This window comes from Archocentrus centrarchus, chromosome 24 (assembly GCF_007364275.1).
Source record: "Archocentrus centrarchus isolate MPI-CPG fArcCen1 chromosome 24, fArcCen1, whole genome shotgun sequence".
Classification (NCBI taxonomy): domain Eukaryota; kingdom Metazoa; phylum Chordata; class Actinopteri; order Cichliformes; family Cichlidae; genus Archocentrus; species Archocentrus centrarchus.
The window spans coordinates 12,406,697-12,420,618 of NC_044369.1; the positions used below are offsets into that span (position 1 = coordinate 12,406,697).

General features: G+C 40.2%; 2 protein-coding genes across 2 annotated transcripts; one reads left to right on the plus strand and one right to left on the minus strand.

Moving 5' to 3' along the window:
* Window positions 1-229: 229 nt before the first annotated feature.
* On the plus strand, window positions 230-7,513 carry rd3 (retinal degeneration 3, GUCY2D regulator). The gene is made up of 3 exons (XM_030721533.1): window positions 230-609; window positions 2,448-2,761; window positions 6,499-7,513. Exons 2-3 carry the CDS (start codon window positions 2,472-2,474, stop codon window positions 6,863-6,865), a joined length of 657 nt encoding a protein of 218 aa, XP_030577393.1. The 5' UTR covers window positions 230-609; window positions 2,448-2,471; the 3' UTR covers window positions 6,866-7,513.
* A 146-nt stretch (window positions 7,514-7,659) lies between these two features.
* On the minus strand, window positions 7,660-13,483 carry LOC115774324 (pinin). Its single transcript, XM_030721534.1, has 7 exons — window positions 13,327-13,483; window positions 12,972-13,047; window positions 9,535-9,705; window positions 9,362-9,420; window positions 9,182-9,271; window positions 8,713-8,802; window positions 7,660-8,638 (listed from the first exon to the last, which is right to left on the minus strand). Exons 1-7 carry the CDS (start codon window positions 13,327-13,329, stop codon window positions 8,588-8,590), a joined length of 540 nt encoding a protein of 179 aa, XP_030577394.1. The 5' UTR covers window positions 13,330-13,483; the 3' UTR covers window positions 7,660-8,587.
* Between the last annotated feature and the right edge of the window lie 439 nt (window positions 13,484-13,922).

The window sequence follows — 13,922 nt, forward strand, 5'->3', positions numbered from 1 at the left end:
GCCATCCAGTGTAACCCAGTGACTCCCATTGTCTGCGGGAAGCTAATTTACACAGATGACCTCTTGCGGGTGTTGCCAGTGCACCACTGAACTCCCACACGACTAACACTGTCCTCCAAACAACATTCTTTGATTTGTCTTCCTCTTTCCATCTCACTGCTCAACCCACTCTGTCCTCTTTATCTGCCTCTTCATCGCTCTCAGGCTCCCTTTTCAGCTGATGGAGCTTATTGTGGACAAATAGGCTTACAAGTGTCTCTATGGCAACCACAGATCGTAAAGAGCCGCATAAGCACTTCATCAGGGGCCATGATCCAACGGCTCCCATTGGAGATGGTGCCCCCAACCTCCCGCAACAAGTAAAGGCAGGCCAGAGAGGCTCCTGGGAGGAGGAGGAGGGAAAGAGCGAGAGGTGGAGATAATGCTGAGAGAGGATGGGAGAGGAGAAGAGAGAGAAACCATTTCTCCTCTCTCTCTCTCTGATTTTCATTCAGCCAGTGTCTTCAACATCCACCCAGCTCTTCTGCTTTCTGAGGACTTTGACTATTCGGCTCTACTGTGATTTAATTTCTTGTGGGGTCCAAAGAACGCTTCAGAAAAAAAGAAGAGGTAAGTCATTCTTTGGAGCAACAGGCTGGTTTAAAATAAAGGTTCAAAACTAATCAACAGATTTCAGACAAAAAAAATTGACATGTATTTTTTTCCACTTATATTAATGTCTATTATGAAATAAGAAATTACTCAGATTTGGAGTCCTGAAAGAGAGCAGCAGACCAGTCTCCAGTTCACAGCTGAAAGGAGTGGTCAGTTTAAATGGTTGCTACTGACAAAGGCTGGTAAGCGAGAGATTAATGGTCCTCCAATGCATTGTTATTATGATTGTTTTAGTTTATCAAATTTTTAAATTAAATTAAATTAAATTAAATTAAATTTTTTGTTTCTACTTTCTAGCAAATTTAATATTTGTGGAATTTGGACTTATAATTAAAAAGAAAATAAGATGCTATCATATTGTTTTGCTTTCCATTTTCTGATGTTCTATTTAAAATTACTTGATGGCCTGACAAATAATTTAAAGTAATGAAAATCACTGATAGATGCCATCATCCTTCCTGATGTAAAAAATGTACTGATGGTGTGACTGTTTTGCTTGATCCATTTATATGGGTTAAACTGCTGGTCCCTGAGTGTCCAGGTAGGGCTGTAATCTCACTCTGTTGCTCTGTTGTGAAACCTTTTCTCAGCACATGCTGTTAATCTGAGCCACAGCACCAAAACTGCCCAACCTGAAGCAATCTTTACAGCTGCTGTGGGCCCGGAAGACATGTCCAGCAAGTAAATGAAGATGCTGAAAACATCATTTATACAACAACAACAACAACAACAACAACAAAAGGGACTTGGACTTTGTAAGCTTTAAAGCTGTGCTAAGGAAGCAGTATGATTTAAAAAAAAAAAAGCAACAAAGTGAGGAGTCCCATCATATGAATGCAATGCTTTAAAATGCTTTTTCTAAATAATGACTCACAATAGATGAATCAGTGGCCTACATGGCTGTGCTTTTTAATACACGCCAACAAAAGACCCACTATTCATCGGCTTGAATAGAGATTCTGTTGGAGCAGATATGACACCTGCAGAACAAAGAGCTGATGCAGGATGAGATAATGGATGCTCTCTTTTTGAAATATATCCAGATGTCGAACACACGTCAAAGGATGCTTTGTTTTGAATTATGCCAAATCATGGAGAGCAAATCCGTGCGTCCTCATGCACTTTCAAAACTTTGTTGGATGGTGAATTTCAGTAAATGTTCATTAAAACAAGTCCTTGCAGGTCAACCCTGTGCTGTTTGTTTTGTTTTATTGGCATTATATTTCAGGCTCTGCAGACATCCACAGATTCCAGTTCAACTTTTCAAGCACATCTCTTTGTAAACACATAATTTAATTTAGTCAGGACCGGTAGAGTAAAAATAAGATTGTTTTTTTTCCATCTGCTGTAATTCATATTTGGCAGACTGGCTCTATTCTGGATTAGGAGAAGCAAGACTGCACAGAAAACAGAGCAAGCAATGGCATGAAAGACGGTGCTGGGGCGGAGGTGGGTAGCAAAGTGGCTTGCAGATGTGCAGCAACTGACAGGCTAAAGCAGCTTAAATAACACACTCTACTTGAGATTTGCCAGTTGGAAGCATAGAAGAGTGTCACCTGAACCGTCAGCTGATGTTGGCTGACGCTGAGTTCAGCTGATCTGGGATTAGGCTGAATTTGACTTTGTGGCCTGTCTGCATTAATGCCCTGGTTCTGTTCTCCAGTTACAAACAGCCTTTCAGAAATAAATGTGAGCAAACAATTGAACATTTTGACAATAATATTTTGAAGTCCCCTTTTTTTTCTTTTTTTTTTTTAACCTCAGTGTAACATCTTGTGATTCTCCCTCATCAGGGGACGGTGAAGGAGGACACAGCCATGGCCTCCTGGTTCAGCTGGAACGAGCCGTATTACCGGAGCCCCCGTCGGGACCCGGCTGACGTGGTTACCGACACCCTGATGCTGGAGTTCAGCTGGCAGCTGAAGGAGGCTGAGAGGCAGCAAAGAGAGAGGGAGAATGAGTACCGACGCCTGAAGACTGGGGTCGACTACAGCTGGCTGGCCAGCACACCCCGCTCCACCTACGACATCAGCACAGGCGAGAGGCTCTGCCTGGAGGACCTCTGTGCCAAGGTGCCCCCATCCTGCTGTGGGCTGGTCGTACTCAAGTAAGGTGGCATTGAGTAGGAGTGAGATGAAAATCCCTATAGCAGTTTAGGAGCAAATCATATTGTTTCCTGTTGCCAAATATCTATTTTTCTTTTACTAAACGTGAAGCCAATTTGAATACCTTATGAAATAAATGATGACAGAGTGAATGAAAGCCAACGTGTAGCTAAGAAGAAGAAGAAACACCAAGGGGGGAAATAATGACAGCTCACTCACATACAATACTACAATACTATGAACAAATACATAATTTGTGCTTTTTTGCATTTTAAAAACAAAAATCGCCAATGTTTTAATAATATAGTTCTCTAACTGTATTTATTTTTTGTACAATATAATACAATATACAATACAATATAACTCACATGACAGTGCCAACAGGCTAATGTGGTACAATGTTTATCATTTTAGTTGTGTGTTAGCATGCTCCTGTTTGCTAAGTACCACAGCAGAGAAGAAGCTAATGGACTTGTCCATTTTTTCAGATATTTACATATATAACCACTGGCCACTTCATTAGTTACACTTGTTCAGCTACTCATGAATGCAAAAAACTAATCAGCCAATCAAATGGCAGCAACTCATTGCATGTAGGAAGGTAGACATGGTCAAGATGACCTGAAGTTCAAAGCGAGCATCAGAATGGGGAAGAAAGATTTACAGGAGAAAAAGAAGAAAAATGACTAGTTGATGTCAGAGGTCAGAGGAGAATGATCAGACTGCTTCAAGCTGATAGGAAGGCAACAGTAACTCAAATAACCACTTGCTATGTGTAGAGACACAGAGCAGGTGGCATACTGTGGAAAAGGCTTCATCCAAGGCAATGTTTTAATTTATTAGCACATTTACCAAACAAGGTGGAAGGTTTTTGCACCATTTGAACAACACAGCACCATCATGTATGATTGAAAACCCATCTGTGTGCATGTGTTCACGGTCAGTTGTTTTTGACCATGAAAGTATAATCAATAATGGACAATAATCTTGGGGAATTTTATAGCTATAGTATTATAGTAAAATTATCAGTTTAATAGAAGAAAAATCAACCTCAGATCACCACCATCAAAGTCCCAGCACTGGTGTTACAGTTTCTGGTCCTGGCTTGTGTAAATTTTATCATCATGAGGCTTCATGCTGATGTCGAGTGCTCGCAAATTCTTTCGTGATGTTTTGAGACGTAACACTACATTGCGCCAACTAGGCATGCACCATTCAGGTTGACTTTAAATAAGTATGACAGGAACGACTACTTGCCCGTCTGTAACCGAGTATAATCCCTGTTTGTGTTCACATGGTTTCAAGACACGTTTCAGCGTCACCTTTGGCACACAGAAGAAGAAGGTTTTGTGAGGCAAACTGATCAGCTGGCCAACTTCTCCGTCATTTGATTCGTGGCGCTTTAATGCTGGGGTGCATCCAAAACCTTTTAATCTCCAGCAGAACATCCTGAACTCATCTTGGCATCTGCTCATAGAAAGCTGCAGAGGTCTCAGGTGTCTTGTTAGAGTTTCACAGCGTTAATGTGAGTGAGAAGTGAGGTGCTAAATGCTAAGTGGAAGTCACCACAGCAGGGACCAAGAGGAGTGTGTTTTTGTGATCTCAATTTGCCTCATGTGGGTAAAGATCTCAGCTGTCAATACTATAAAGTGTATTTAACTTATTAATAGTAAAAAAAAAAAAAAACCCAAACAAAAACAAAATAAAATGTTTAATTTTTACAAAAATAATTTTAAATAGTCTTTGTTTGGGTTTGTTGTCTATTGTAATTTTTGGTTTAGGGTGTAAAGGTGTAATCTCTAAATTCATATTAAACTTGCACTCAATTTCATGCATAATATTAAACTTATTAAAAATGCACCAATTGAACATGGCATTTGTTTTGTAACCGAAAATCAAAGTTTTGTGACATCAAAACACAATAATGTGTTTTGGAACAGATCATAGTTAAAACACTTATAACTGAGTGAGGTTACTAGGGTTGAAAAGTTAATATGAGGGCCTAAAGATTTATTTTAAAAAATATTTCTTGTCAAACTAAATCGCACCTTAATAAATAGGAATATTTCCCCATATTTATGAGATTATATTTTTCAAATCATAAAAAGAACAGCAGAGATGGTAAATTTAAAAATACACAGTAACTACACAGTAAAAGGATATTTTTTTCTCTTCTGGGCTAGCATGTGTTGATGAAAAGTTCAATTATCAGCCACTTGGAAGCACTTACTGAGCAACAGGTTATTTATTGAAAGGTTTTTAGGGCCTCAGGCACTTCTTGGAGGAGGAGGAGGAGGAGGAGGAACATTTGCCATCATTTGGATGCTCTTCTGTACAAATGCCAGAATTTGTTGTTGAAGTCATAAGCAGGTTAAGAAGGCTGTGAGCATTGAGGAAATGCCACATGAAAGATTTAATCTATCAAACATATTGACACAAGAAACACTGGGTCAGCTAGAAAATAATGTTCATTAAATGACTTGTTCAGCTCCTTAGTTCTGACCAACATTCTTTTAGTAAGAGTGGATCATATGACCAGTCTTTTTCACATATGTACCCCCCCCCCCCCCCCCCCCCCCCCCCCCCCCCCCCCCCCCCCCCATAAAAAAGAGAAGAGATTTATTTTTCTGAGTTTATTAGTAGATACGTGCATTTATAGACAGCCCTGCTTTGAAAAGCTCAAGGATTAAAAGCCAGAAGAGCAAGCAGGAGAATATGAGCAGGTTTCTCATATCTGCTATCACTCCTCTGGACTCATAAAGGACACAAAGAACCTTGTTTTGACCATTTGTTATCTCATGAGGCCGAGATTTAACCTGACAAAAGTGCTTGTGAGGTTATAAATGTGAGACATTAGCTGATCTTTAACCCGCCAGCTCTCTAGTACAAAGTCGGTGTGATGCTGAAATGCAATGATGAGCTAACAGGGAAGCCATAATCCACTGTTAGGAAGCAGGTTTCATGCATGCTGCCTCCTTGCATGCTCTATCCAGACAACTGCCACCAGTAACCCACACCAAGTATTGCAAACTACACGTTAGAAGGAACTGTTGGGAAATATCTCCCTGATTCTTTCAAAATTGTCCCAAGTTCATGTGTGAGAATGACTTACTACTGCATTTTCCTTCACCTCTACTAAGGAGTTTAAAGTTTCTGTCCCATAGTTTAGATTTTTTTGGTAGAGTTCCAGCTGTTACTGTGTTGGTCCCAAAGCGCTCACCAAACTAATGTCCGCAGCCTCCTCAAATCCAAATGAATGACAGTCATAGTTAGAAACTAACATTTAAGCATTTAGTAGCTCAGGTGTTAAATAGAGATGGTTGTGTGGGAAAATCCCAGCAGATCAACAGTTTCTGAAATGCTCAGAGCAGCCCGTCTGGCACCAACAACCATCATTCAAAGTCACTTAATTTTCCTTTCTTAAATTTTGATGCAGTTTGAACTTTGGCAGGTGGTCTCAATCATGTCTGCATTTCTAAATGCACTCAGTTGCTGCCATTTGATTACCTGATTTGATGTTTGTGTTAATGAGTATTTGAACCTAACAAAGTGGTATATTCATCATGAGCCCAGGAATCAATTCTGTTGGATGAGAAGTTTGTAGAAATGTCCAACAGAAGGGTGCACAAAACAAAAAGGAAAGTTGTTATATTGTTTTTATTTCCAGTATAGCACAAAGTAACAAAGTACACTGACAACCACACAGTCACTGTACATGTGTTTTGTTTTCTTTGCACAGGTTCAGGGAGGCCATACAGGCCAATGAGCCCGAGGTGCATGAAGTGTCCAGCCTGTTCCGCTCCGTCCTCATGGAGGCTCTGGACCACCTGAAGGAGGAGCAGGAGGCAGAGCGGCTCGCTCGCCAGTGGAACAGCAAACGTGCCATGAGCGTTTCTCTCATGAACTTTAGATCCCGGATCAAGATCAACCCGTTTGGAAGCACAGTGGGCCTGACCTCTGCTGCGGCCGAAGGGGCGGGTCTAAGTGACCTCAAAACCGTATCAGAGGATGTGGAGAGAGGGATGGGTAAGGATGAGAGGATGCAGAGGGTGTGGAGCATGCCTGACTTCAGATACAAAGGAACCAGCAGCAGTAAGATTGTTTGATGCAGGAGTTCACAGGGTGGAGAAGATGATGGTGGGACATTACAGCAGGACTAATGTTGTGCAGCAGTGTGTCCACTTTGCACCAGACGAGAGGATGAGTCTGTCTATCCTCCTGGTTTTACAGTACAGTACCAACCAGCATTTGATCCTGCTTTACCCTTTTATCTGAAAGTGTCTTTTTTTTTTTCTGGTTTACCTGAAATATTTTTCAGTACTTGAAACGGTTTAAACTTTGCATGAGATTATCACCACTTGCAGTGATGCCTGTTCCATTTTGCAGAGATTTGGTGTGTAAGCACTGAGGGCTTTTCACTGTAGCCCGATAGGGAAATTAACATAATTTTAATGGATTCTTCCATGAGGGAGATGAAAGATGTTTTATGACTATAAATGTTGTACATGCAGTTTTTGTATAGAAGGAAAACAGTTTTAAAACAAATGATTCACTTAAACCAATGAGAGAGAGTGAGTCATGCTTTCCCTCCGAACTGCACAGAAGGAACCAGGAATATAATTCATCATCCAAGGTCGGTGAACTGAACGCTTTCTTCCTGTGCTCTTTATTTGCAAGAGGACGTTGGGGGGAGGCAGAAAAAAATAAATCATCAAAGGCTGTCAGATCAAAGTAAAAGCTTTCACGCAGTTTAATTGCTGTTTCTGCTCCATTTGTCACCCAGCATAATTCAACATTACACAAAAGGCTTGATCCATCATCCATAAAAATCTTTACATTGTCTCACTACAAGAGGAACTGACAGATGTTTTTATATGACAATACAGAAAATAACTGATTTTGAAACACTATTCATGAGAGAATAAATGGTTCTGAATAAGACTTAACAGTAATCATTAAACAACATTGAGTCCATTCGCATTTTTAATATAACATACATATTAAAAACTATCATTTGAATAAACACTGTGACTCCAACAACAATGATTCTTGTCAGTTATCTACAGAAAATAAAAGTACGGGCTTTTCTAAATGTCAAAAGCTTGAGATGAATGACTTGGGGGAAAAAAAGAGAGAAAAGATTAACTAAGACCTGTATTTAAATCTAGGGGGGCGGGGGGGAGTCTGCGAGGTTTAAAATAAAAATAAACAAATTAAAAAAAATCTGAGTGTGTGATTTGATCAATCCTCTGCAGTCCCCTTTGTGCTGCTACACGAGGCTCAAAGCTACATTAGCCATGACTACAACGGCACATGTAAAACTCTGACCAGGCTGCTGAGTTACACTGTGGGTGATGCTGGAACCAGCTTCACACAAGGAAGACACATCTGGATCTAGGACATCTCTTCTCTCCTCTGTACCAATTATTATCTGACTGAATTCAATATTTTCTCAAATGGTATGTTGTGACTCTAAACTGGGAGCTCTCTTTCAAAAGAGATGACATGTTCAAACCACAAGCTAATTTGAGAAGCCAGTGGCCGGCAGGTCAGCAGTTTTTATTTCCATCTAGTTGACCACAGATGAAATTTTTTAACCACACTGCTCAATGTTAACACTGCTTACATCACGAGCCTGTGGTGAGAACGCATCTCGCTTTGCCGATGGAAATATCTCCTCCTGCACTCCAGCCACCACGCTGCTGCCGCTCTGTGGCCAATCAATTCATAGTCATCATTTCTTTCTCGGAAAACTCTGCTTTTTCATTTTTCCTGAGATCTGCTGAAGTGTCTGGGCCCGACCAACAGGACTGGTGTTCACAGTGGCATCACAGGGTAGAGTTCAAGAACTCCAGAAGCTCTGCTCGATTTTTGTCCCGCTATAACAAAACAAGCCACATGTAAGCCAAGGTAATAAGCAATCTGTTCATAAACTATAAAAGGCACATCTTACCTGCTTGTCCTTCTTTGACTTCTTTACTTTCATCTTTATCTTCTTCCCTGAAATCATGCTGTATTTGCCTTTTTTCCTGTCCTTTAAATACTGAAAGAAAAACATATTTCATTTTAAAGGTTGTGATCAGCCTGAGACAATGAGTTCAAAGTCTAACTAACCCCTGAATACACTACACACCGCATAAAAGATACGCCCCCTGGGGAACAGTGTGGATAAATACGGATAAAAACAATTAGAGATGTAATAGACTGGCGGGGAATGTGTCCCATGTGAACTTTAACACACCTATCATATTAACCAGGTTGGAATCAAAACTCCTTAAAAAAAAAAGTAAAAAAAAAAAAAAAAAAAGAACAAAATTACCAAAACTGCAAATGCATGAACACACTTTACATGATATAATGCACTGATATAACATACCAGTCTAACAGAAACATGAATAAGCTGTTGCCGAACGATTTCCTACCTTGGAGATCTGTACAGGCCCCGAGTTTTCCTCTCCACCTTTTGACTTCTTGTCTTTTTTACGTTTATGCCTCTTCTCTTTCTTCCCTTTCTGCGTAGAACACAAAATGAGCACTAGTAAGCTCTTGAGGCTTAAAAAAATTATTTGGCAACACAAGCTGCTAAATGAGTAGAAAGTTACTTTTTTGTGTTTCTCCTTCCCCCTTTTCTTGGACTGTTTTCTGGATTTACTGCGAGAGTCTACAAACAGCCAAACCCAAACAGATATGAGCGCTGTGATGAGAAAGTCCTTACTCAAAAAAAAAAGGAGAAAAAGATTTTTATAGGCATTTCAGACATTTACCGCCTACTTACCACTACTGCTAGAGCTACTCCGACTTTGGCTTGATGAGCGTGAAGAACCTGAAGACGATGACGATGATGAAGACAATGAAGAAGACGATGATGATGATGATGATGATGAGCTGGAAGAGGATGAAGAGGAAGATCTACTACGACTGCGTTTCCGTTTCCTTTTTTCTCTTCCTGGAAAAAAAAAAAAGACAAAATAAACTTAATTTCTCTGAAAATGAATGAAATAATAAATTAACAAAAGCTAGATTTACAAATGCAGCCATTCAGTATTTAACCTGACTGACAGTGTCCAGAAGTGACTTACAGTAAGGTAGTATAATGCACATTTGTCATTAAAGTTTCATTTAGAATATTACATACACACACTGTATTTTGTACTATGACTTTGATTAGACATTTTATATATGTATACTACTGGTCAAAAATTTTAGAACACCCCAATTCTTCCAGTTTTTTATTGAAATTCAAGCAGATCAATGTCTCGTTGCACTCTGAAATGAAAGCATAGAATAGAATAAAGGTATTCTAAACCTTTAGCTGGTCAAAGTAACCACCTTTGGCAGATATAATAGCTGAACACACTTGTGGCATCCTTTCTAGTATGGAAACCAAATATTCTTCAAAAGAAATTTCCCTACTCTGTTGCAGAAGTTCCCATAAATGTGTGGCACTTGCAGGTTGCTTTGGTTTCACTATTCTGTCAAGTTCATCCTAAACCAGCTCGATGAGATTCAAGTCTGAAGACTGTGCTGGCCACTCCAGGTTTTCAAGCTTACCATCTTGTTCTTTTTTCCTAAGGCATAGCTTGGTCTTTTGCTTTGGGTCATTTGGCGGATACCAGAGGGTAGTGATCGGCGCTGCCCAATGCTGTGGTAGTTATTTTAGTTCAGGGTGCCTCTCACTCTGTACAAGTCACCAACCAGCAAAACAGCCCCAGACCATCACACTTCCTTCTCCATGTTTGACAGCTGATGTCACACACTGAGGAACCATCCGTTCGCCTTCGACGGTGTACAAAAATCCTGCGTGATGAACCGAAGATCTCAAATCTTGTTTCATCGGTCCATAACACCTTCTTCCAGCCTTCAGTAGACCATTGGTGGCGTTTCATTGCCCAAACATGCCTCTTTTTCTTATTCTGCGGTCTTAGCAATGGCTTTCTTGCTGCAACCTGACATGCCAACCCTGCAACTGGAAGTCTTCCTTCGCAGTTAAAACTGAGACCTGCTGACCATTATTGAGCTGTAATTGCCTGTCAGGCAAGGTGTTGACTCTCAGAAACTTGTCTGATTCTGTTGTGGCTTTGGGTCTGCTAGACCTCTTCCTGCCAGAGTTTCCTACAGTTTCTGAGTGCCTTTTGATAGTGAAGGAGGCTGTACTCACAGACACCTTGACTTTCTTTGCAATTTCTCTGTAGGAAAGACCTACAGTTTTAAGTGTTATGATGGCCTGTTAATTGTTAATTGCCTTTTCTTGCCATTTTTATAGTTACACACTATTTTCTGCAGTACAGTACTGGGTTGTAAGTAATCAAGAAAAGTTGGAACACCTGTAGAAATTGGTAGCACCAACTTTCAAGGCTTGATCAACTTCTATAGCTACAGAACAGCTTTAAGCTGTTAACCCATTTCTTGTTTCCTTAAAAAAAGGCCTTTCTGTATAATTCTGAAATATTCATTATTTTTTCAGTTTTGGGTAAGTTTAATATTTTAAACTTTTGACCTGTTGTGCATGTATGCACATACATTTTATATATTTGCTTCTAAGTACGAGTTTGTAGCTTATGCTTGACTCCTGTGCTTGCCATGATTGTCTCTGATTCGCCCAATGCAGCCAATCCAGACATCACGTCACTGTATAGACACTTAGAGACACTCAAGCAATGTTAGTGTGTGTAGTTGTGCCTGAACGAGCAGGAGCTGAGGAGGGCTTTAGTGCTAAATTCATCCGACTTATGTGATAACATTTAACTGGAAATGCATTACAACGGGACCAGATTTTTCATCCGAGGTAAGTGAAAATCTGACTTGTATGATCCAATTTAGGTGATTTTCATTTGAATTAATTTTAGGAAAAATCGGGACCTGCAGAAGCCATTCGATTAGAGCGAAAATCCGACTTGTGTGACTTCGACTTGGGCGATTTCTACTTTATGCGTATGTGTAATGAAACAGTAGGTAAAATGTGTTCTACATGTGTGAAACAATTCTGTTTTTATTGGTTTGATGTTTTGTTTTTGTTGTAATGTGAATTTAATCTGTCTATTTATGCATGTTGCTACAGTATCTTGAAAACTGGAAGACTTTCAGTCACATCTTCTGCCCCTATTATCTAGTAAAACAATATATAGTAAACATAACAGGTAGATACTAATTTAATAGTCAGTTCTGCCTTCTTTTCCAGCAACAATCAGTCCACTTTTTGATCACCTGTAACCCAACATAAGACACTGTTTTACACTGTTGGCTGGTTCATCTAAACCAGGGATCCTCAAGTCCAGGCCTCGAGGGCCGGTGTCCTGCAACTTTTAGATGTGTCTCTGCTTCAACACACCTGAGTCAAATATAGAAGTCATTAGCAGGACTCTGGAGAACTTGACTGCATACTGAGGAGGTAATTCAGCCATTTGATTCAGGTGTGTCGGATCAGGGACACATCTTAAACCTGCAGGACACCGGCCCTCGAGACCTGGATGTGAGGACCCCTGATCTAAACTATGCATGATGTACAATGTATTATTTGTATTTGTCTGGGCAGCATGGTGCTGCAGCGGTTTGCACTGTTGCCTCACAGAAAAAAGGTCCTGAGTGTGAATCCAGCTAGCCTTTCTGTGTGGAGGTTGCATGTTATCCCTAGGGCTTCATGGATTCTCTCCAGGTACACGGGCTTCCTCCCAGAGTCCAGAGCATGGGGATAGGTTAATTAGTGATTATAAATTGACCAGAGATATGAACAGCTGTCTATCTCTATGTGTTAGTCCTGCAGGAGATTAGTAACCTGCCCAGGTTGAACCCCACCTCTCACCCCATGAAAGCTGGAATAGACTCCAGCAACCCTGAATCAGATAAGCTGAAGAAAATGGATGGATGTTATAGTTTTATGTGACCTGCTCAGGGACTGTGGATGTAAACCGTCAGTTTCGCCTAAATTTGGCATGTTTACAATATTATATTTTATTACAATTTTTATATTGATATACAGTAGTAATGAAAGTTTTTTTTACTGAGGAAGAAAATAGTACCAATAGTGCCATTATCGGTGCATGCTGCACACCCATAATTGTGAAAATTTTGACTAAAGTCATCGCTGATAAAAATAATTAAGTTATGATGTTTCTGTGACATTAGATTTAATCAAAATCACCTGCAACTTCAGCTTTAACGCTGATCAAAAATATGAAAATGAAAGAGGAACCAGTGACACGGTGGACACCTTACCTCTGCTCCTCGATCTCTTCTGTTCATCCTTTCTGGAGCTGGAGGAGCTGGACACTCTGCAATCCGCTTCTGCAGACTGCAAACGCACAGAAATGATTATTGCTTGCGTTGCGCGCGTGTGAGACGGGAAATGGGTCTCAGTTTGAATCTGATACGAGCACCTGGAAACGCTGACAAAGCTACGGACAACAGAGCTTCAATAAACGGCTTAAAACATGCATACCGAGACATAAAGTCTCTGATTTGTTTGGAAGTGCTTTTTTTAAAGGCACGTTAACGTTGCAGACACTGCTACGTTGACAGAGCTACAGCTAAAAAGCGATTCAAGCCATTAAACCTGGTCTTTTGTACTCACCATAGCGACAACAAGATGCAGTTTATATGATACGAATATTTTCTGACTACAAAGACTTGAATAAGGAGTAAACTGTGAATTTACTATCAGTTATCTCCGGTATATTAGCACTAGTTAGCAACCTTAGGAAACATTTTGTATCCCATGATGCACCGGTGCCAGCTACTTTCAAAACAAAGGCGCGAGAGCGACAGAAAGCTAACACAGCGCCCCCAGTGGCGAAAGAGATATAAAACACTGTGGAGTATCTGTTCTGCTGGTGTTTGCTTGATGAAAACATTTTAATCCAGTAATTTAAAGGTGTACACTTCACGATATTATTATATTTAATTAACAATTAGGACTTCTGAATATAATTTTAACCATTAGCTGGCTTAGAGTGACCATATAGGTTGCAAAGGGAGGACGCTTCATGAGGAAATCAGGAGTGGCACGTGGTGCAGGGCCATTATCGGTGAAGGTGAAGGTCAGCCTGTCTAATGATATGCCCATTAGAGAAAGTTAGAAGTTACCAAAAAGTCACAAGCTTTGCAGATTTTGGTGAACATCATAGAAACTACCACAAAAAAATAAATAAAAATAAAGCAGCAGTTTAT